The sequence below is a fragment of the Prionailurus bengalensis genome, chromosome A1 (assembly GCF_016509475.1).
Source record: "Prionailurus bengalensis isolate Pbe53 chromosome A1, Fcat_Pben_1.1_paternal_pri, whole genome shotgun sequence".
Classification (NCBI taxonomy): domain Eukaryota; kingdom Metazoa; phylum Chordata; class Mammalia; order Carnivora; family Felidae; genus Prionailurus; species Prionailurus bengalensis.
In genome coordinates, this window is record NC_057343.1 from 175,047,670 (window position 1) to 175,070,322 (window position 22,653).

Consider the following 22,653-nt stretch of genomic DNA (forward strand, 5'->3'; position numbering starts at 1 on the left):
TGGTAAACTTGGTATTTTGAAAAACCAGTGCCTTTTTATTGTATCCTTTTAACATCAAATTATTTGTAACACATTCAATCCTTTTGTTTCTGCCTCCCCCCCCCCCCCCCCCAATACATTAGATCTTAACAGACTGGCCACAAAGTCAAATTCATAGGCAACATAACAGCTCTAAAATAGGATGTTTGTGTTCCATCAGGGAGAAATGAGTAGATCTTTCTCTTTCGAAACAGGTTATCAGTACCTTGAATGACATACGTTGATGTCCAGAATTTGTTCAGCAGAGGGATTCTTTTTTCACATATTGAGTGGAAATGGTAAACACATAGTGCATATAGTATTACCTGTTTCAAAAAAGGTATAAATAATTTATTAAAAAATATATACACCTTGTATATTTAAGCCATATTTGACAACAGGCTAGGATAGAATATCAAAAAAAGATATTTACTAAAGAGTTAGAAAGTCATTATAACCTACAGATAAATAGATAGGTTTGGTCCTCTAAGATTTTTAACTACTTCAGATACTTTTAGAACTTCCAAGTAGTTGGAGATAGAGTTCGGGAGGTATTCTTGGTGTTCAGTGCTTAGAAGGACCTCAGGGGCTGCTCCAGTTCTTTGGAGGAGGCTCTGCATCGGGGTTCAAGTCGGCGGCATAGAAGAGCAGGAGCTTCAACAAGTGCACCTTGTCTTGGAGCTGCGGCACGAGCGGCTCCCCCAGCATCTGGACCAGGCGGCTGCGGAAGGCCTCGATCTGCTTCTCCACGTCCACCACCGTGATGTCATCCCCCTGCTGGGGCTTGGGCTTAATCCTTTTGATGATTAAGTCTTTTCGATCAATCACTGAACTCCGTAAGTGCTCTGCAAGAGGGAAAAAGTCCACTGAACTGTTCTGAACTGCTTTTAACTCCCCTTTATGGTTTAAGATGAAGTGCAAATTTAGCAGGTAGGGTCTGGGCAGAGACTGGTTACTGGGGTATGACTCAAAGGCTATTTGAGGAACTGTGGTAACTCCATTTTTTTTAAAGTTGCTTATTTTTAATTATTTATTTTTGAAAGAGAGAGAGACAGAGTGTGAGTGATGGAGGGGCAGAGAGTGAGAGAGACACAGAATCCGAAGAAAACTTCAGGCTCTGAGCTGTCAGCACAGAGCCCGATGTGGGGCTTGAACCCGTGGGGCTGGAACCCATGGACCATGAGATCATGACCTGAGTTGAAGTCAGATGCTTAATCGACTGAGCCATTCAGGGACCCCTTTTTAAGTCTGAGAGAGAGCGAGCCAGCACGGGGAGGGGCGCAGAGAGAATCTTAAGCAGACTCCACATTCAGCACAGATCCTGATATGGGGTCTCGATCCCACAACCCTGTGGATCATGACCTGAGCCAAAACCAAGAGACGGATGCTCAACCGACTGCACCACCCAGGCGCCCCTACATGAAGAATTATGATGGTGCAATTTACTCTCAACTCAAGTATTTAGGTGGATCCACAGATAAACCAAATGTGGCAAAATGTTAATAGCTACTAAATCAACATAAAAGGTAAATGGGTGTTCACTGAACCTCTCTTTCAACCCTTCTGTAGGTCCAAAAATAAAAACAGGGAAAAGTAAAAGAGGTTATAAAGGTGGGTCATCCCAATGCACAGATCAGCCCCAACAGGATTCTGGAAGCCCGTGGAGCTCAGGCAAAGCAGCACAGGTCAGGGTAAGGCAAATGGATCAAAGAGAGCTCCGAGGACTTGTGGACTCCCAGATGCACCAGTGTGCACTAACTAGAGCATCATTTTCTCGATCTCATTTGTGAAAAGGGGATAATGGCACCTCTGCCAGCAGGGTTATTAGGACCGAACTACCTTACACCCAGAAGTTTGGGAAACACAGAATAAACTTATTTTTAAGCAACGTATTAGGTTACATTTTCAAATAATATGCTCAATATGTTTCTCCTCAACCTTCAGATAACTTTCCAGGTAAAGTCCCTCTAAACTTACGGCACTAGGCCTAACTGTAATATGAAAAGAAAGTACAACAAATGCACTACGGGAGTGTTCAAAATGGTAACACAGGAAGCAAAACTGCCTTGAGGTGTCATTTCAGGGCCCTTTCAGCATTCAATCAACAATTCCAGCAAGCACCTACTATGCATCTCGGACTGGGCTAGTTTCCAGGGATACAGTGGAATTAGACTTGGGCCCAGGCCCACGGGCTGGCATTCTACTTGCAGAGAGCCTGACAGTAAACCAGCCGTCAAGAACAACTATCGTTTTGGTGAGTACAATCAGAGAAATAAATCAGATGCTGTGACAGTGGCACTGGGGGAACGAGGGAAGCAGCCCACTCTAGTCAGGGAGGGCCTCTTAGCTGAGTCCTGAAGGGTGAGAAGGAGGCAACTGCAAAGGCCTAGGGGAAAAGCAATTCAGGTAATGAGAACAGGAGCTGTAAATGCCCCGAGGCAGGACAAAGCTTGTTCTGAGAACTAGAGGTAAAATCTGGGTAGCAAGGGAGAGCGGTAAAAGATGAGACTGGAAGGTAGTCTGGACCACAGAACAATGTGGAGTTTGGCCTTGAAGAGCAAATGAAGTATCTGGAGGGTTGTAAGCCAGGGAATGTCCTCCATTTTATTCTGCTACTGGTGGAGAATGGTTGTAGGGGGGCAAAAGCCTTTTAGTAAAATGCGGTTTTCTTAAGGCGTATGCTACTCTGAAAAATACGAAAGTGATTTGGAAAATATGGAAAGAACTGGCTGAACAGAGGGGGGGAGAGGGAAGACTTGGGGTGGGAAGAAGAGTTTGGAGTTCATTAAGGTAATACAGCACATTCAAAGAAGCAAAGGTTAGCTGTTTCCATCCAAACACTGTCCAAGGGGGAGGAGCTCTCAGCCAGTGGACTTCGGCCATTCTGGTCCAGTTGGCAAAGGCCTTGGATTTTATGCTTCAGTAAGCATGCTTTAGTAAGTCTTACATCAGAGGCTGCTGGGATTACTGTGTGAGGTGATTTATGTAATGGGTTCAGCACAATACCTTACTCAAGATTATTATTTGTTCCTGGATCAGGTTACTAGGGTTAACTATTATTATTTTATCATCCTCCTCCTCCTCACCCTCATTATCGCCATCACTACAGGAATCTCCAACCTAACAGTCACACTGAGCTTTTTATCTTCTTTACAGATCTTTCTCCATTTATCTCCATGTCAGTAATGGCAGAACCCTGGAGTCAGCCTTCAGACTCAGTCACCCAAGCCCTGTCAAACGGATCTTCAAAGTGCTTCTGTTCCATCCACTGCCTTCCCTGCTGTACCACCCACGTCCTCGCCACCATGACCCCTTCCGGGACCTGCCTGGTCCTCCACCAAACTACTTGCCACACATCAGGCGGAACAATCTTATGCAAAACCACTTTGATGGCTTCTCTTCACTCTTGGAATCAGCTGACATTCCTTAGCATGGCCCAGAAGGCCCTTTGTGCCCTCTCTACCACCCTAGTCTCATCTCGTGCTATTCTCCCCTGGCTCTCTACATTCCAGTCTTTTTTTTTTTTTTTTTTTAACGTTTATTTTTCAGACAGAGAGAGACAGAGCATGAACGGGGGAGGGTCAGAGAGAGAGAGGGAGACACAGAATCTGAAACAGGCTCCAGGCTCCGAGCTGGCAGCACAGAGCCCGATGCGGGGCTTGAACTCACCAACCGCGAGATCATGACCCGAGCCGAAGTCAGACGCTTAACCGACTGAGCCACCCAGGCGCCCCTCTACATTCCAGTCTTACTAGTGTGTTCTGTGTTCCTTGGACTCACTAAGCAACCTCTTGCCTCAGGGCCCTTAGATGTGCTATTTTTTTTTTTCTGGAAAACTTTGCCTTATTTGCCTGCTAACACCAGTACTTCTTATCTCAGCTGAAGTATCACTTCTTCAGGGAAGCCTTTGTGGGTCCCTCCAAAAATAGATTACGTCCTCCTATTTTATGTACTTCTCTTTTCCTTCAGAGCACTTATGTTAATTGTAATTATGTTACTTGTGTGAATATTTGCGTAGGATCAAATCTTTTCACTAGACAGTAAGCTCTGTGAGGGCAAAGGCCATGTCGGTCTTATTCACTGAAGTATTCCCAATGAGCCAGGCACACAGGAGGCATTTCGTAAATATCTGTTGCCTGCATGAATATATGAATTGAACTGATCTTGCCTGCATCTGCTTTTCTCCCCTCTTTGGACAGGGCTCCTTGTGGGAAGGCTGTATGTGTCTCTCTCCTCAGAATGAACTGGGATCTGACTTCTGCGGGCCATCCTGCTAACCTGTCCAGCCAAGTGGAATTCAGAAAAGCATGTGTTTTTCTTCCTTTAAATACTGTATGTTTAAATTCCTAGCATTCCTAGCTTCAAAATAAGAGGTATAAACTATTCACAAGTGTCAGGAAAACTCATGGCATAAAGCAAGTTGTAATTGTGCTGAGGCTCAAACTTGAGCTGCATGGCTATGGAAGTGGGGGTGTGGTGGGACTGGTTCTCTTAGCCAGACAATGTGAGCTCATCTGGCAGACCAGCATCTCAGTGGGGCTGCTCTGCCTTGAAATATTTACAAAGTGTGGGGCTTCAGGATATACTTCTCCCCAAGGTCAAGGGTTTGTACAAAAGTAATTTAACTATGTACAGACAGTTGAGAAAATGGGGGCTGGAAATTCCTTAGAATCTCACCTTCTAATCTCACCCAGTGATTTCATAGAATAATAATTCCTTCCAGTGTGTTTTCACTGCACACAGACTGGGCGACAGACCTTTGAATCCTGGCTCTGCACCTTAATTTTCTCTCAGCCTTTGTTTCCCCATCTATAAAAAGGGGATGATACTCTTCTTTACCAGGTTATTGGATTATATAAGCCAGTCTGTGTGAATTTACTAGTCTTCCTTCTTTTCTTCTCCCATGCTAAGATGTTCCCCTAAACAAGGGGCAAGCTCCCCAACCTCTTCCCTTCTTCTCCTATCCGTGGAGCTGGACAGCTCAGGCTGACCCAAAATGCCCTCAACATCGTCCTCCGACACTTGCAGAGGGCAGAGATGATTAAGGAGCCCTCACAGGAAAAAGCCTCCCGACAATGATACCGAACATTTCAGGGTACCATTTAGCTGTCTTCTTTGGAGAACATTGTTTCTAAACTATTGGTTCTAAATATTTTTTTCTCCTTAACTCTTGGTCTCCAAAGAAAGTGGAAAGAATGTTAAGGATAAAATAGCCCTGGAATACTCCATTTATTTTTGGCCAATATACACTGGTCTAAGGCTTTCCTCTCCTTTCTTAGAAGCAGAAGAATATTCTGTAATGAAAATAGATTCCTTGGATGGGAGATGGGCTAGAGGGGTGATGGGTACTAAGGAGGGCACTTGTGATGAGCACTGGGTGTTGTATGTAAGTGATGCAGCACTGAATTCTACTCCTGAAACCAAAATTGCACTGTATGTAAACTAACTAAAATTAAAACAAAAAAACAAAAAAACAAAAAAAAACAAACCTAACAAAATGGATCCCATGTCCATCTTAAGTCACTATTGCCCAAGGCCTAGCTGTGTTCCCTGAGAAGCAGAACAGAAGTGAACAAGCATGTTAAAGGTGAACTTGAAATCAACCCAAGCTGCTTTAATATTAAACTTTCTGCTTGATCTCCAAAAGAACAATTATGTAAACCTTGATGAGGCTAAGTACACATGGAATTTGCCTTTGGGGCTTTGTCCTGAGAAGGACATGCACCTTTCTTTGAGGTGCTCAATAATGCACAAACTACACAAGTACAAATGTCAAGGCCTTAACAATGCACTTTTAAGTTTCAGTTACAAGAGCCTGAAACACAAAAGACCTTGCAGCCTGCTCCTGGCTGGGCAAACAGGCTGAGAGTCAACGAACATTGACTGTGGGCTTAGTATTTTTTCTCACACCTATTAACAATCAGTGTTGAAAAGTTATATATTACCATCCCCATTCCATAGAAGGAAGAAAATGAGGTCTAGAGACATAAAGTTAGCAGAGTAAGTAGCGGAGTTGGGATTCAAATCCAGACCTTCTGTCTTAAATTCAGTGCCGTTTTTTTTATTTCTCTACAACAGTTTCCTCAGTTCCAGGCCCGAGAGGGTATAAGGACTAATTGTACCTTCCCAAGTGCCATTACTGAGCTAAGATCAATCTCAACATGATCATGGCAAGTAAATATAAAATTTGTATTACATGTAAATTTATATATTTGTGTATATTTACATATGAATATATACTTTCCCTCCTGTTTGAGAATAAGTTGAACATTATGCATTTCTACCCTTCAGTACTTCAGTCTGGATTTCCTAAGACCTAGGACATTTACTTTCATAAGCCAGGATCATTATCAAAAATAGGAAGTTTAATATTAATATAATGTTATTACATAATCTATTTACATTTCACCAATTGTCCCAATAATGTACTTTATAGCTTCTTTTTTCCTTGTTGAGGATCCAATCCAGGATCATGCTTTGCATTTAGTATTAATCTGGATTAGTTTCTAATCTGGAAGTTTCTTGGTCTTTGTTTTTAAGACATTGGCACTTTATTTATTTATTTAATTTTTTAATTTTAGAGAGAGAGAGAAAGTATGAGTCGGGGAGAGATGGAGAGGGGCAGACAGAGAGAGAGAGAGCAAGAGAATCTTAAGCAGGCTCCATGCTCAGCACAGAGGGGCTCAATCCTATGACCCTGGGATCATGACATTAGCTGAAATCAAGAGTTGGATGCTCAACCTGCTGAACTACCCAGGTGCCCCAAGACATTGGCATTTTTAAGGAGTATAAGCCAATTATTTTATAAAAGGTCCCTCAGTGTGAGTTTGTCTGGTGCTTCCATGTGATTAGACTCAGGTCATGGATTTTTGGCAAGAACACTTCATAAGTGATGAGGTGTTCTTCTCAGGGCATCATATTAAGAAATGTGTTTTCTTGGGGTGCCTGGGTGGCTCAGTCGGTTGAGCGTCCGACTTCGGCTCAGGTCACGATCTCGCCGTCTGTGAGTTTGAGCCCCGCGTCGGGCTCTGTGCTGACAGCTTGGAGCCTGGAGCCTGCTTCGGATTCTGTGTCTCCCTCTGTCTCTGTCCCTCCCCTGTTCATGCTCTGTCTCTCTGTCTCTCTCTCTCTCTGTCAAAAATAAATAAACATTAAAAAAAATTTTAAAAAAATGTGCTTTCTCCTCTAAAAAGTTACTATCTTTCCTTTTGGAATTAATGATATCAGTTTTCCCAAGGGCCTTATTAGTCTTTGGCCAATAAAATCATTCTCATTCGAAGGAGCTATTAATTATTTTCCTTGTTGATATTTGCCTCTTGAGCGTTAATTAGTCTGACTCTCCTGGATCCTCATTGATCACTGGCTTTGCCAGGGCCTTGAGCAAACCTATGTTCGCAGACTTTAGAGTGTCTTAACAATTTCTGCAAGATGTATGCTTTTAGCTTGCCACTGATTTGCTCTGGATTTGCATCATACTGACAGATGCTTTCAATGTCCGCAGTCAAGGAGCAAATGACTCAACAAAGACTTTGCAGTGACAGGCTAGGGTAAGATGCCAGGGCTAATCAGATCATTCCGAAACATTTCTCATGTTATAATGACATCTGCTTACCTATACAACCTAACAACTGCAATGGCCACTGGATTATCTGCCATTACAAAAATATGTGAATTCTTTTGACTCACAGCGGTGATTCCAACGATGTCATTCCTTCTTCCTTATAGTTACAACCAAGGCACAATGCTTTACTTAGGCTAACAAATTAGAGTCACCTATTAACTTCAATTCATAATAATGACCATTGTGAGGCTCCTACACCATCTTATTTGTGAACAAGTGCTCCTTACCTCTTAAAACATGTTGATAACTGGATAACAGAAACTGCAGATGCTCAACCAGTTCATCCCACGTCTGCCACTGGGTTTTATCCGACTGCAGAGAAGTAAAAGCAGGTGGTAGGAGATGCCTTCCTCAATTAGAAGCTCAAGGGTTGGGGGGAAGGTGTTCTAGGCCTGACCAAAGCAGGGAAGCACGTACCTGGCACTTGAGCAGTGATGTGGAATTGTTCAGAAAGTAGAGGGCCTGGGCCAGAGACAAGGGCAGGCGGGTGGGAGTCTCGCAGCTGTGAAGGAATATGATTTCTAACACTTTGCAGCGCAGAAGGTGGCTCTCCATCGTAGTGAAGAACATCTCTCTGTGTGGAGAACAGAAAGGTTAACCATCACAACTATCACTTCAAGGAACACATACCACAATTCCCCCTGAAAGTGCTAATGTTTGTCCTGAAGCAGAGACGGCTAAGAAGGAATACGACAGGGGCCTACAAAATCACAAAGCTTGTGGACAGGGCAGAGGGGGATTTGTTCATGAATTAACCACTGCCAGAAAGAGGGAAAAGTCTTTGACATTTGGAAAAGATAAGTTGAGGACAAATGAAAAAGGGTAACTTCATACTGTAAGAGAATTCATATGAGATAAATATTTCCGAGTGTCCACAGTGTGCCAGGTACTGTTTGGCCCAGCAAAGAACATCAAGGTAAATAAAAGAAGGTATTTCTCTCCAAAAGCTGACTGTTGAACAAGGGTGGACGGTACGCGACGGGAACTCAAATATAGCGCGGGGCAAGTGCATGTGTACGTGAGCTGCCTGCGGTGCTCCAGACACACAAACAGGAGAGAGTACGTTTGGTCAGGGGACTCCGAGTGGCCTTCTAATGGAGGAGGAGGCATGGGACAGTGGTCCAGGAAGAGCAAAGAAGACTCAAGGCAGGAGGACTTTCTCCAGAGAGGAGAAACCTGGACAAAACGAATAAAGTAAAAAATACACAGCTGTGGGCAGTGTAGCCTCTTAAATTTCAAGTCCAGGACTTGAGAGTCCCAGAGGGCTCTTGCCCTTGACTCTGTCACTCTACCCAGTGCAGGGCTCGACCAGCAAGGGTGGGCTCCAGAATATTCAAAGTCTCAGAGAGGGAGGGCTACAAAATGACAAAACTTCCTGTGCTTCAGGAAGGTGAATCAAGCTCATTGTTCTGAAAGCAATGTCAGCTTCTAGAAGAATGGTATAAATCTCAGATGCATCTGCTCCAAGGTGTTTTCCTAAAGGTTTGTCAGTCCTTGTCAGGTCTGCCGGTCACAGCAGTTCCGGGGAGCAGACAGCTCATGAGCACATAAGGAGGTGCAGCTGTAAGGAACACGGGTAGCCCTGATCCAAGAGCTCTTTCTCCTGTAACATCTTGCCCTTTGTAGTTTTGCAACATCTGGAAAAGTAGGGGGTTCTTCGTGCCACTGCCATTTATAAAAAGGATAAAGCACAAAGAGTTTATTATTTTAATCTTCTTTTTTCCCTTTCCCTTTGCTTTTGCGTCAGGCACATATATTACTTGTATGAAAGCAAAATGAATATTTTTAACCTTTGCTTCTTACTATTCAAAAGTTTAAAAAGTCAACAATAATTTGTGACTATCCATTTTATCTCTTTAATGATTTGAAAATCATTGTGTATTTTCTCTGACACATTTTCTTGATATAAGGAACTCCAAATGATTACATATGCAAGATAGTTCCCAAATTCTTTTTAAAGTCCAATCTGTACTGTGTATTTGCCCTATTTCTTTCACAAGACAGTTTTCCTATTCAATAACCTTTTACTTCAAACTGTATTTTCTCTTCTAACTTTGTTTCCAGGGCTCGCGGTTGTCCTGGTTTTATAATCCACAGGTGGCAAACTCAGAGATACACAAAGGACAAAAAGATCATTTTCATGCATTGGCCAGAGTAGGAAATGGAGGTACAATGATCTATAGCAATTCAAATTTGAATTTCAAAAACAAGATGTACCTAATGAGTGACTAGGTAGGTGGGGACTACTAGCAAAGAGAAATGGAAACCATAAAAATGAATCAAATGGAAACACCAGATCTGAAAAATATAATATCTGAAATGGAAAAAAAGACACCACTGCTTAGGCTTAACAGCAAATTGGGCACTGTGAAAGAAATGATTGGGAATCTTGGAGCCTATCCAAACTGAAATAGAAAAAAAGAGTCAAGACACAACAAGGCAAAACAACACCAACAGAAAACACCAGAATCTCAGTGATCTGTGAAACTGTGTCAAGCAATCCATATATGCACTTGAATCCCCAGAATAAGTTGAGGGTTTGGGGCAAAAAAATCCTGGCCAAAATGTTACAGAATTTGATGAAAAACATCAACTCACAGATTTAAGAAGCTCACTGAACCCCAAGCAGGATAAATGTAAAGGAAACCACACCTAGGTATCATAATCAAATCGCTGGAAAAAAAAAATAAAGCAGTCAGAGAAAAAGACACATGACATATAGGGGAACTGCAGTAAGATGTTCTAAGAACTTCTCATTAGCCAACCAAGAGAAAATGGAACAACTTTAAAATAAATGAAGAAAAATTACCTATCAACCTAGAATTTACATCAAGTAAAAACACCACTCATAAATGAAGGTGACATAAAAACATTTCCAGATAAAAGCTGAGAGAATTTATTATAAGTAGACCTGCACTACAAGAATACTTTAAAAAGTAAATTCTTTTGGTAGATAAGAAATGACACCAAATGGAACTTGGATCTTCAAGAAAGAATACCAGAAATGGTAACGATGTGGGTCTGATGTATATATTTTTTCTGACACTACAAGCAGTTAACTCAATTCTGGCGTGAAGATAGCATCAGATCCCACAGGTTATGGATCCTATGAGACTCCCTCCACCCTTACTTCAGATGCCACCCTCACATCCAGTTTGTCATCTGTGCTTCTGGATGACTGGCTGTGGATGAGAAGTTCCTAGGTCTCCTTCCTCAGGTTCAATCAATTTGCTAGAATGGCTCACAAAACTCAGAAAAAGATTTTACTTACTAGTTTACCAGTTTCTTATAAAGGGATGTAACTCAGGAACAGCCAGATGGAAGATATGCACAGGGCAAGGTATGGGGAGAGGTGAAAAGCTTCCAAGCTCTCTGAGGCTGTTATTCTCCTGGTATCTCCCTGTGTTCACTATCCTGTAAGCTTTCTGAGCCCTGTCCTTTTGGTTTTTTTATAGAGGCTTCATTAGATAGACAGGACGGATTAAATCATTGACTATTTGTGATTAAACTCCATCCCCAGCCCCTCTCCCCATCCCGTAGGAAGGTGGAGGTAGGGGGTTGGGGGTTGGGACACAGTTGGTTCTCCTAACAACCAGCTCCCATACCTCCCCTAGGGATATTCCAAAAGTGACTTCATTAACATAATAAAAGGCACCTTTAGCTCTCCTCACTTAGGAAATTCCAAGGGTTTTAGCTCTGTGCCAAAAATGGGATGAAGACCAATTATATATATTTCTTATTATAAATCACAATATCATGGAGGGTGAATATGAAAGACCCTTCCCACATCCTCTCTCTCTCTCAAAAATAAATAAACATTAAAAGAGAGAGAGAGAACGCGTGAGCAGGAGAGGAACAGAGAGAGAGAGAGGGAAGCACAGAATCCAAAGCAGATTCCAGGCTCTGAGCTGTCAGCACAGAGCCTGACGCGGGGCTCGAACTCATGAACTGTGAGATCATGACCTGCGCCGAAGTCAGACGTTTAACCGACCGAGCCACCCAGGTGCCCCACTCTCTCTCTCTTTTAAAATGTTTTATTTATTTCTGAGAGAGAGAGAGAGACAGAAAGGGAGAGGGAGGAAGGGGAAGGGGCAGAGAGAGGGTGGGGGACACAGAATCCGAAGCAGGCTCCAGGCTCTGATCTGTTAGCACTCTGAGCTGGAACTCACAGACCAGACCGTGAGATCATGACCTGAGCCGAAGCTGGACGCTCATCCAACTGAGCCACCCAGGCGCCCCATCCCACATCATCTCTTAAATTTGTTTTAAAAGCAACTAAGTGTTTAAAACAAAAATGTGACTTCATTCTGGAGTTTATACCTATGTAAAAGTAAAAGTGTATGACAGTAAAGCACAAAGGATGAGAGCAGGGTAAACGGAAATACAAGTTTTTAAGATTCTTACATCACGTGTTAAGTGACATAATATTAATTCAAGGCAGACTACAGTAAGTTAAGGATGCATATTCTAATTCTAAGGGCAATTATTAAAAATAATTTGCTGAAAAGTATTTGATAAAATTCAATAACCACTCACGATGAAAACTAGGAGTAAAAGGGAACTTCTTCAACTTGTTAATGAACATCTACAAAACCCCCCCACAGCTTGCATCATAATTCATGGTGAACTTATATTTTAATAAATAATTAACTAATGAACTGAATGTTTTCCCCTGGGTCATTAACAAAGGCAAAGATGTCTGCTTTTACCACGACTATTCAACATAGCTGTGGAAGTTCTAGCCAGTGCAGTAAGGCAAGAAAAGGAAATAAAAGGCATAAAGATTCTAGACAGGAAGAAATAAAACTGTCCCTATATACAAGATAACACACTGACACAGATCTATATGGACAACCCCAAGGAATCTTTGGCACAAAAGTATCCATAGAAGGAAAGTTGATAAAATGTATTTTATCAATATTTAAAACTTTTGGTCTGTGAAAGACCTTGTTTAGTGGCTGAAAAGAGAAACTACAGAATGGGAGAAAATGTTTGCAAACCACAGATTTGACGAAAAAGTAGTATCTATGATACAAAAAGATTCTCAAAACTCAACAGTAACAAAGCAAACAATCCATTTAGAAAATGAAAAGAGACATTTCAATAAAGAAGTTATACTAAGCACATGAGAAGATGTTCACACTCATTAGCTATTAGAGAAATGAAAACCACACTGAGACGCCACCACAGACTTATCAGAACGGCTAACATCAACAACAGTGGCAACACCAGATGCCGGCTGGGGTGCAGATAAACTGGATCACAAATGTATTGTTGGTGGGCATGTAAAATAGTATAGCTGCTCAGGGAAAGAGTTTGGCAGTTTCTTGAACTAAACATGTCACGGACATATGATACAAACATTATACTCCTTTGTATATACTCCTTTGTATACTACTTTGTATATACTCCTTTATTCTAGAGATATGAAGACTTCTGTTCCCATGAGAATTTGTATACGAGTATTTATAGCAGCTTTATTCATAATAGTCCCAAACTAAACAACAGATATCCTCAATGGGTAAATGGTTAAAGAAAATCCAAGATACACTCACACCATGGACTACGATTCAGTAATAAAAAGGGATGAACTACTGATACAATAACCTGAATGAATCTCTAGAGAATTATGCTGAGTGTAAAAAGCCAACCCCAAAAGGTTATATACTGTATGATTCCACTTATAAAATATTCTTGAAATGACAAAAGTGTAAAAATGGAGAGCAGATTAGTTGCCAGAGGTTAAGAAGGGAAGGGGTGGGAGGGAAGGGCATATGGCTATAAAAGGGCAAAATGAATAATCCCTGTGGTGATGAAAATGTTCTGTATGTTGGCTTGCACCAATCTAGATGTTCTGGTTGTGATACTGCACTATGGTTTTGTGATACGTTATCACTGGGGAAAACTGGTTAAAGAGTACATGGGATCTCTCTGTATTCTTCCTTGTAACTAATGCAAATAGATGTCAAAATAAAAATGTTTTTGATGTTTATTTATTTTTTGATAGAGGATCAGAGCGTGAGTGGGGGAGGGCAGAGAGAGAGAGGAGACACAGAATCCGAAGCAGGCTCCAAGGTCTGAGATGTCAGCACAGAGCCTGATGCGGGCGGGGCTTGAACTCACGAACTGGGGGATCATGACCTGAGCCGAGAAGTCAGATGCTTAACTGACTGCGCCACCGAGGTGCCCCAAAATAAATTTTAATTAAAAAAAGCTAAAAGCCAATAGGAAAGACTAAATGGAATAACCGAAAATAATCCGAAAGAAGGCAGAAAAGGAGGTAAAAGTGAACAAAGGAGAAAGAGACAAATAGGAAGCAAATAGCAAGATGACAGATATAAAACCAACAATTAAATGTAAATGGAACAAATAACTCCCATTAAAAGGTAGGGATTGTCAGCTGACTCAAAAAGCCAGACTCTATGCTATTTACAATAAACATACCCTTTTTTCCTTTAACCTTTTGTTGGACACACAGAAGAGTTGCAAGAATAGTACAAAGAATTCCCAAATACTGTTAATGCTTTTCACCAAATGCTTATCACATCTTCTTTATCCTTCTGTCTTTGATTTTCAATTTATTTCTCTTAACTATTTGAGGGTAAGCTGCAGACATGATGCCCATTTACCCCTAAATACTTCAGTGTATAATTCCTAAAAACAAGGACATTCTCTTAGATAATCAAATACAATGATCAAAATCAGGAAATTAACATAATATTATCCACAGACTTTAGTCAGATTTTTTTCATTGTCCTCCTAATGCTATTTATAACAAAAGAAAATCAGAGATTACACATTGTATTGTCTGTTTTTACAGTTAGTTCCTTTATTGTACTTTGTCTTTCATGACACTGACATTTTTTAAAAGTGCAGGTCCGTTTTTTTCATAGAATGTTTCTCATTTTGGATTTGTCTGATTATTTTCCCACAATTAGACTGAGGTTATGCGTTTTGGGGCAAGAGTACTACAAGAATTATGTTTTGTTTTTCTCAGTGCATCATATCAAAAGGCACATGATGCCAACTTACCTTATTGTTGGTATTAACTTTGATCACTTAGTGACTAAGGTAGGGCCTCCACTATTATTTTTTCCCTATTATAATTAATATCTTGTGGCAATACACTTCAAGATTATGCAAATATCTTGGTACTCCACAAACTTTCACCATTTTAATATCCATTTATACCTAAACTATTATCATGATGGTTGCAAATGGCATTTTTTTCCCAATTCGTCATTTCTTCTTATATTTATTAATTGGCTTTCAACTGTAAGGAAGAAAGTCCTTTCTCTTCTTTCCTGTCAGTATTAGAATTATAGATTCTTATTTTATTTAATAGTTTTTATAGTCTTTTACTGTCAATATTTATTCTGATGCCAAATTATCCCAGATTCGGTCAGTGAAGCCCTTTAAGCTGGCTCGTGTGTCTTTTGACAAGTCTGAACATTTCCTTACTTTCTGGCACAAGATGTTTCAGGTTCATCTTGTACTTTTCCCTACCTCGGCTGTGGAATTATCCTTTCCTTCAAGGAACTCTTGTTCCTTTTAGGGTAAATTGGTATTTAGAAACAAAGATCTGGGTCCTAGGTGAGCTTATTGCCACTAAAGTGTAATTATTTTTATGTTCTCTCAGTGGGCACAGGTAGGAAAAAGATGTATGAATGAATACACACACACACACACACACAGAGCACTGTCACACATCTACATCTATTTCTTTATCTTTCCATATTTATTAGAAACCACAAGTTCATATTGATGCCTCCAATTCCAATCCAGCACCACAGGGTTCCTTCTATCCTTTCCCCTTTTCATATGTGTCACTCTCTTCTCTGACAGTGAGAAACTTGGCTCTCATTATCCACAATACATTTATTTGTTTAATCCTAGAATACACATAAGATAATTTTTGAATTGTTAACTTAATACCTCTGTGAAAAAGAGTTCCAATATTTATTTACATTTCATTTTCTCTTTAGCCTGAGAATATTTAGTCCAAATACTGTGGTTTTTTTTTTTTTTTAATTTTTTTTTTTTCAACGTTTATTTATTTTTGGGACAGAGAGAGACAGAGCATGAACGGGGGAGGGGCAGAGAGAGAGGGAGACACAGAATCGGAAACAGGCTCCAGGCTCTGAGCCATCAGCCCAGAGCCTGACGCGGGGCTCGAACTCACGGACCGCGAGATCGTGACCTGGCTGAAGTCGGACGCTTAACCGACTGCGCCCCCCAGGCGCCCCCCAAATACTGTGTTTTAAATTACTTGGACAGATCAGTGGTTGCCAGGGATTGGGGAAGATGGATGGTGTGGCTGTAAAAGGAAAGGGATCCTTGTGGAGATGGAATAGTTCTGCATATCTGGATTGTGCCGGTAGTTCCGTGAATCTATGAATCTATACATGTGATCACACTGCACACAAAGGAGTGCATGCAAATTGGGTGAAATCTGTATATGATCTGTGGATTACACCAGTGTCGATTTCCTGTTAGTGATATTGTACTATAGTTATGTAAGATGTAATCACTGGGGAAAAAACAGGGTGAAGCGTACGTAGGACTTCTCTGTATTAATTTTTGCAACCTCCTGTGAATCCATAATTATTTAAAAATAGAAAGTGAAAAAAAAAGTTACTTGGGCTTGTTTTTCCCTCACACCTCTCCCCTCATACACCTCCCCTCACCCCGGTTATGTTATTTATTTAAAGCACAATTAGATTAATTTGTCTGTATTCCATGTTAGGCTCTCCTTTGTTGATTTATCTTTCAACTCTCTTGTTGATTTATTTTCCTTTTTGGAGTATATAAAACATTAGAATAGCCCCCAAAGCCTAAAAGTCATAATATACGAAGAAGTTTGTACTTAGAAGTATTATAGCATCACCATCACCACCAGTATCACCATTATCACTCTGGCCTAGTACCTTTTCTCTTCCAGCCCATTGCCATCCATCCCCTCAATGTAAGCAATTTGATTAGTCTGCCAGTTGCCATTTTTTGTCTGCCATTTTTCTTAACTTTGTTCCTTTTTTGACAAAGGATCATAATCATGTACATTTAAAAATTTCTCCTTTCTTACAAAAAGATACATATATTTACTATGCATACTCTTTATATTTTGCCTTTTTTATTCAATAATATATTTTGGAAATCAGTTCATAAAATTTGCTCCTACTTTATTTATTTGTTTGTTTGTTTGTTTATTTATTTTTTACCACTGCATAATACTCCATTGTGTGGATGTACTATGGATATTCAACCACTGCACTATGAATGGGCATTTAGGTTGTTTTTAATGTTTTACAATTATAAACAATGCTGTAGTGAAAATCCTACATATGGTATTTTCATATTGTTAGAAGTGTATCTTCAGGGCAAATTCCTAGAAGTGAGCTTGCTGGGTCAAGAGACAAATGTTCATTTAGTTTTGTTAGATAATTCAGAATTCCCAACAGGTCTGCCCCATTTTGCATTCCCACCAGCAACATATGAGTACCTGTTTTCTCAAACCTCTCTCTCTCTTTTTTTTATTTTTATTTTTTAAAGATTTTATGTTTAAGTTATCTCTACATCCAACATGGGGCTTGAATTCACAACCCTGAAATCAAGAGTCACATGCTCTACTAAGAGCCAGCCAGGTGCCCTCAAAACCTCTCTACTGGAATGTATTTATTGTACTTCAAAATTCTTACTATTTGGGTAGGTGAGAAACGGCACCTCAGCGTAGTTTTAGTTTATATTTCTTTAAATATGAGTGAGGGTGAACATTATTAGAAAACAAAATTACAGCTCAATATCCCTTGTAAACACAGATGCAAAAGCCCTTAATAAAATATTAGTAAATGGAATCTGTCAATACACAAAAAGAGTAACATATCACAACCAAGTACGATTTTTTATTCCAGGAATGGAAGGTTGGTTTAACATTAGGAAATTAATCAGTATAATTCATCACAATGTGATAAAGGAGAAAAATTACGATTATCTCAATAGATGCAGAAAACATATTTCACAAATTTCAATACCTAGTTTTCATAAAAACACTCCACTATAGAAACTAAAATAGAAAGAAGCTTCCTCAATCCAACAGACAACCTCTAGGAAACATCTATAGCTAACATTATACTTGGTCAAAGACTGAATGTTTTCCCACTAAGATTAGGAATAAGGCAAGGATATCTGCTCTGATCACTTCTCCAACATTCTACTGGGGGTGCTAGCCCATGTAATAAGGTAGGAAAAAGAAGCAAAAGGCATACAGATTGGAGAGGAAGATGTTAAACTGCTTTTATTTGCAGAAAATATGGTTGTGTATGTAGAAAATCCTAAGAAAACCACAAAAATATTCTTATTAGATATAATAAGTGAATTTAGCAAGGTTGCAGCAAGATTTCTACATACTATCAGTGAGTCACTGGAAAATGATAGGTGACATGGGTTATGCATTTGTCAAAATCCATGGAATACTTATGCAAATCAGTTTATATAATTTAATTGTGTGTAAATTATGCCTAAACTTTAAAGAATTTAAATAAACCAAGGTAAAGGCTATATAAAGTATCTTCTAGTATAATTTGAGTAGTTGCCAATTTGCCCCTTCTGAGTTTTAGAACAGGGTCAGGCTTTATTTAAATTGTTTTTGTCAGCGTTAGGTCTAAATGTGTTTACAGTTACCCATTCCTTAGATTTCCCATCTCTCATAAGAATCTAGGCTTATATGAATGAATGGCATGCGAGTTGGACGCAAATGAAATACTTCCGACAAAGCGATAGACCGAGCATGGCATTTATGTACGCTTCCTTCGGTCTGACCACTATAACATATTGCTTCCTTTGAACACTGAACTTGGGATCAAAAAGTCCTGGGTTTGAATTTGTATTATGAATCCAATTAGCTGTGTAACCGTGGACTAATGATTTCGCTACTTTAAGTATTTTTCTCATTTGTTAAATAGGAATACCGTATGAAAACGTGAAAATATGAGATAGCTAATGTGACAATGACACATGTCATTGTAGGGACTCAATAAATGGTTTCCTTAATCTCACTGGGGTATTTTAATTAAATCTCTATTACAGTACAATTTGATATGACGTTTTCTTCTAATAGAGGAACCAGAACTGTAGAAGAACAGTCTCGCCTGCCAATTGGGAGTTATGCGATGGGGATCAGAAGTCACACATGGAGCTCTGATAGAGATAATTTACCCAAGAGACACTACTGTTCAATGGCTCTCTCATAGTTATTTCCTGCACTAGCCACTATTCATGAATTCATATTCATTCATTTATTTATTTTTCCTCTGGATTCTAAAATTACTGGTTTAAAGAAGGAATCACTGGTCCCTGCCAAGAACTCTATTTCTTTATCTCCTTCTAAGGGAACACTTTACTAATGCATGCTTAGAGAAATTGAGTTCCTTATTCTTACTGTTTGGGCTTATTCTCCAGGTCCAACTGTTTTCATTCTTGGCTCACCTCTTCTTCCGCTAATATTGGACATGCCTATTTCATTCATCCACCAAGCCTTTAGTGAATATTTATATCAGGCTCTATGGTTGAGGATCAGAGAACAGCTGAACCTTGAGGGATGAGTAAAGTTCTCAGCCAAATGAATCAAGTAAGAAACTGCAGGCTCCACTTAAGGCATCCTGCCTGTTCTCAAGAGGTTTTGCCTTAGTTTCAAATAATCAGTTGAGAACCTCTTTATTTCAAAAGACTAACGAGACAGAAACTATCCCTCCTTCTCGTCTTTCCCAATTTAACTACTGTTTGGAATTTTCTTTTGAAATTCTGTTCCCAGAACATAAAACAGAAACAAAAGTAAGACTCACCTCTGACTCCTCTCAGGAATGTCCAGCACAAATCCAAACATCATCTCAGCAATTTTATTGGAGCTGCAGGTGGGGGTCCTGTCTACCTCTACGGCTATAGACAGCATCCTTTGCAGCTGACACACAATCCTGAGTCCAGAACACAGAACACAAGTGAGTGGGACCGTCTGGCAAGGAGCCACCCTGCTGGCTGGGAGAAGGCCCCCACCAGTGTACTAAAGGATCTTGTAAAGCACCTACTAGGTCAGGGAGAACTACCTGAGCCATCAGCATGCTTTTATTTAGAAATTTCACCTACCTGAATCCCTTCTGCCAGCTATCTGAACCACTGAACCTGTGGTTGAGCTGTAAAAGCAAGCTACTTTTAAATTCAAGAATAGAAAATAGGATCTAGAGAACTTTAAGGATCATCTAACCTGTAACTTCTCTATTTTCCAGATGAAGAAACAGGTCCAGAATGACTATCAATTATTTGAATTTCTTTGATATTGGAGAAAATACATATTTATCATATAGTTCTCCTGTTACTGGTTCTCTTATAATTATCCTTTACCAAGTTCAGTCTCAGAACTTCAACTGGTGGACCGTGACCCTCTCTCCCATCGGACCTAAATGTGGGAGATAGCCAGGCTGATGTGACCAAAAGAATGTAGGCCACCCCGCAGAAAGATGGGCCTGGCGTGAAGTCAGTCTTTTCTAACATGCATTATTATTTGTGATGGAAGAAAGGGCTGTTTTCAGAAAATCTGCAGCTAGTCACACAATAGGTGGCCCAGGGGCTTTGGCATCAGTTTCTGGCTCTGCAATGACAAGCTGTTCAACTTTTGACAAATTACTAAACTGCTCTGAGCCCAAGTCTTCTCATCTCTAAAAAGAGGAAATAATACTACCTATTTCATAAAGTTGTGAGGGCTGTGTAAGATATTTGGCAGATACACACTCATTCATGGTAGATGGTAGTGCTTACTGTTATTAAGATCATGATAAACTGACTTTTAGAGGGCCTTATTTTTATTTCTACTCCTATTTACTTATAATAAATCATAGTAATTTAGATTATAATATAGACTATCTTCCACTGAAGGCACAGTGTCTGCCTCTCTGTTAGGTCTCTATAACTGGGGTTCTAGGATAACCCTACTTTAGTGCCTCCCCCAATCTGTCAAGCAAATGCTTTATCGTTCTAAACATTCTCCTTTTAGATACAAGATTGTCTCTTAGTTAAAACCCATAGGCCTTGGGGCGCCTGGGTGGCTCAGTCGGTTGAGTGTCCGACTTCAGCTCAGGTCACGGTCTCACGGTTCGTGAGTTCGAGCCCCGCGTCGGGCTCTGGGCTGACGGCTCAGAGCCTGGAGCCTGCTTCCGATTCTGTGTCTCCCCCTCTCTCTGCTCCTCCCCCGTTCATGCTCTGTCTCTCTCTGTCTCAAAAATAAATAAACTTTAAAAAAAATTAAAAATAAATAAATAAATAAATAAAACCCATAGGCCTTATATGTAAATCAGATCGATGCAACCAGATTATAAAATAGCATTGTGAATTTAGGCACAAATGCCGTATTTGAAATGTCAAGCGTGACTGGCTTTTAACAATATGACTGACTTGGAATAGTAGGTTACTTGTGCAATGACGGCTCTGGATCTAAAATCCTGGCCTCTCTCAAAAAATGCCAAGACCACTCTCAATCCCATAAAAGAAATGCCAGGAAATCTCTTTTCAGTGTGGTCTGAGGTGATGGGGTCTTTTCCGTGTGGTCTGGGGTGATGGGGACGGCTCTGTTCTGTTCTAACAGGCTGTTATAACCTGTTGGAACCTGCAGGTTAAACTGCTACTCTTCTCCCCGGCCTGAAGGAGAGACATGAAGGTCCCTGAAGGCTACAGGCTGCCGGAACACCCAGTATCCATGATTCTTGCTCTTCTTTTGTTGGTGGACAGCTGAAGTAATGAGTAGCTGTAACCCTGTACTGTCTCTGGGAATCCAGGGGATGGAAGTCAGTATCCCCTAGCTGTCGTTTCACTTCAGCTTTGTGAATTTATGTTCACTTAGTGAAGTCCTATTTATCTAAGAGGGAAATCATCTGCTTTTGTTGAGCTTCGGCATTAGAATTTAGCCTTCAGTCAAACTAAGATAGTCTTTAGTAAGAATCAGTCTATGTTGTAAGAGCTAACTAATTTTGTGGAAACTTCTTCTAGGAAAGGTGCTGTTCTCTAAAGCAATAAATCCCAGTAGCCCTGGGAAAGACAACTTCTGTCTGCCCCTTACAGCTGATTGGTGTTCTTTGTCAGGTTAGGCTGGGGAGAAGGATAGCTACTGGTGGCCTTCAAGATTCCTGTTCCTGAAGAGGTTTGATTTCCATTTGTGGGTTGAGTTAATCCGTCTTCAGTCACTACTTTGACCAACCACTTGATAACATCCCTGTAGAGGAAAATAAGAAAAAAAAAAGCTTAAACTTCTGTCTTATGGTATGATAATCAAAACTGCAGCCTTAACCTAGGTTCCAAGGCCCAAGATTTCCCCAAAGGCAACCAAGAGGGCTCTTTGGAGATTTTCAATATTTAAATAAGTCTAATGGAAAGCCCACATTTAACTGTAGTAAGGTTATAAGAGCTAACTAAAATACTGACATTTTTGTGAGTTCTAATTATTGAAAGGCACCTCTGAGGTCAGAGAGTACTATCTATGGCCTCTTGAGCAGGTGGAAAGTTAGACCTGATGACCAAAGAGGTCCTTGCTGGCTTTCTATGATTAGGTGTCATCCATTAATGCTAGTAAACAAGGTTTAGAGTATATGCAATGGAGTCATACTTTCTATAGGGTGTAGGCTCTTAAAGTTAGTAAGGTAAAAACATCTCATATTCTCATACAGTCAAAATTGCTTTTGATGATCACTTAGGTAACCCAGGTAAAAATGGTGGACTTAATACACACTTCTAATATTCTTCCTTCCTAAAATCCCACTAATATTAGACTAAATAATTCTTTTAAAGAGCCACAAGGGAGAAGAGAAAAGGGAGACAACAGTGAAATTTTAGAAGATGGAAGGAAAATGAAGTATAGTCACAAAATAGAATATTACATAGTAGTGAAAATAAACTACAGTGATAAGTAACACTATGGACAAATCTTACACTCTATAATATAAAGTGGAAAATAAAAGTCCCAACAGATAATGTATAGC

General features: G+C 40.2%; 1 protein-coding gene across 1 annotated transcript in view; it reads right to left on the minus strand.

Moving 5' to 3' along the window:
- Positions 1-12: 12 nt before the first annotated feature.
- The window catches only part of SIMC1 (SUMO interacting motifs containing 1), an 82,945-nt gene continuing 60,304 nt past the window's right edge, over positions 13-22,653 (minus strand). The window contains exons 6-10 of the mRNA XM_043598188.1: positions 21,738-21,890; positions 19,477-19,605; positions 8,057-8,213; positions 7,867-7,951; positions 13-863 (exon numbers count right to left, since the gene is read on the minus strand). Of these exons, the coding sequence (XP_043454123.1) occupies positions 601-863; positions 7,867-7,951; positions 8,057-8,213; positions 19,477-19,605; positions 21,738-21,890 (787 nt within the window). The 3' untranslated portion in view covers positions 13-600. The remainder of the gene's footprint in view (positions 864-7,866; positions 7,952-8,056; positions 8,214-19,476; positions 19,606-21,737; positions 21,891-22,653) is intronic.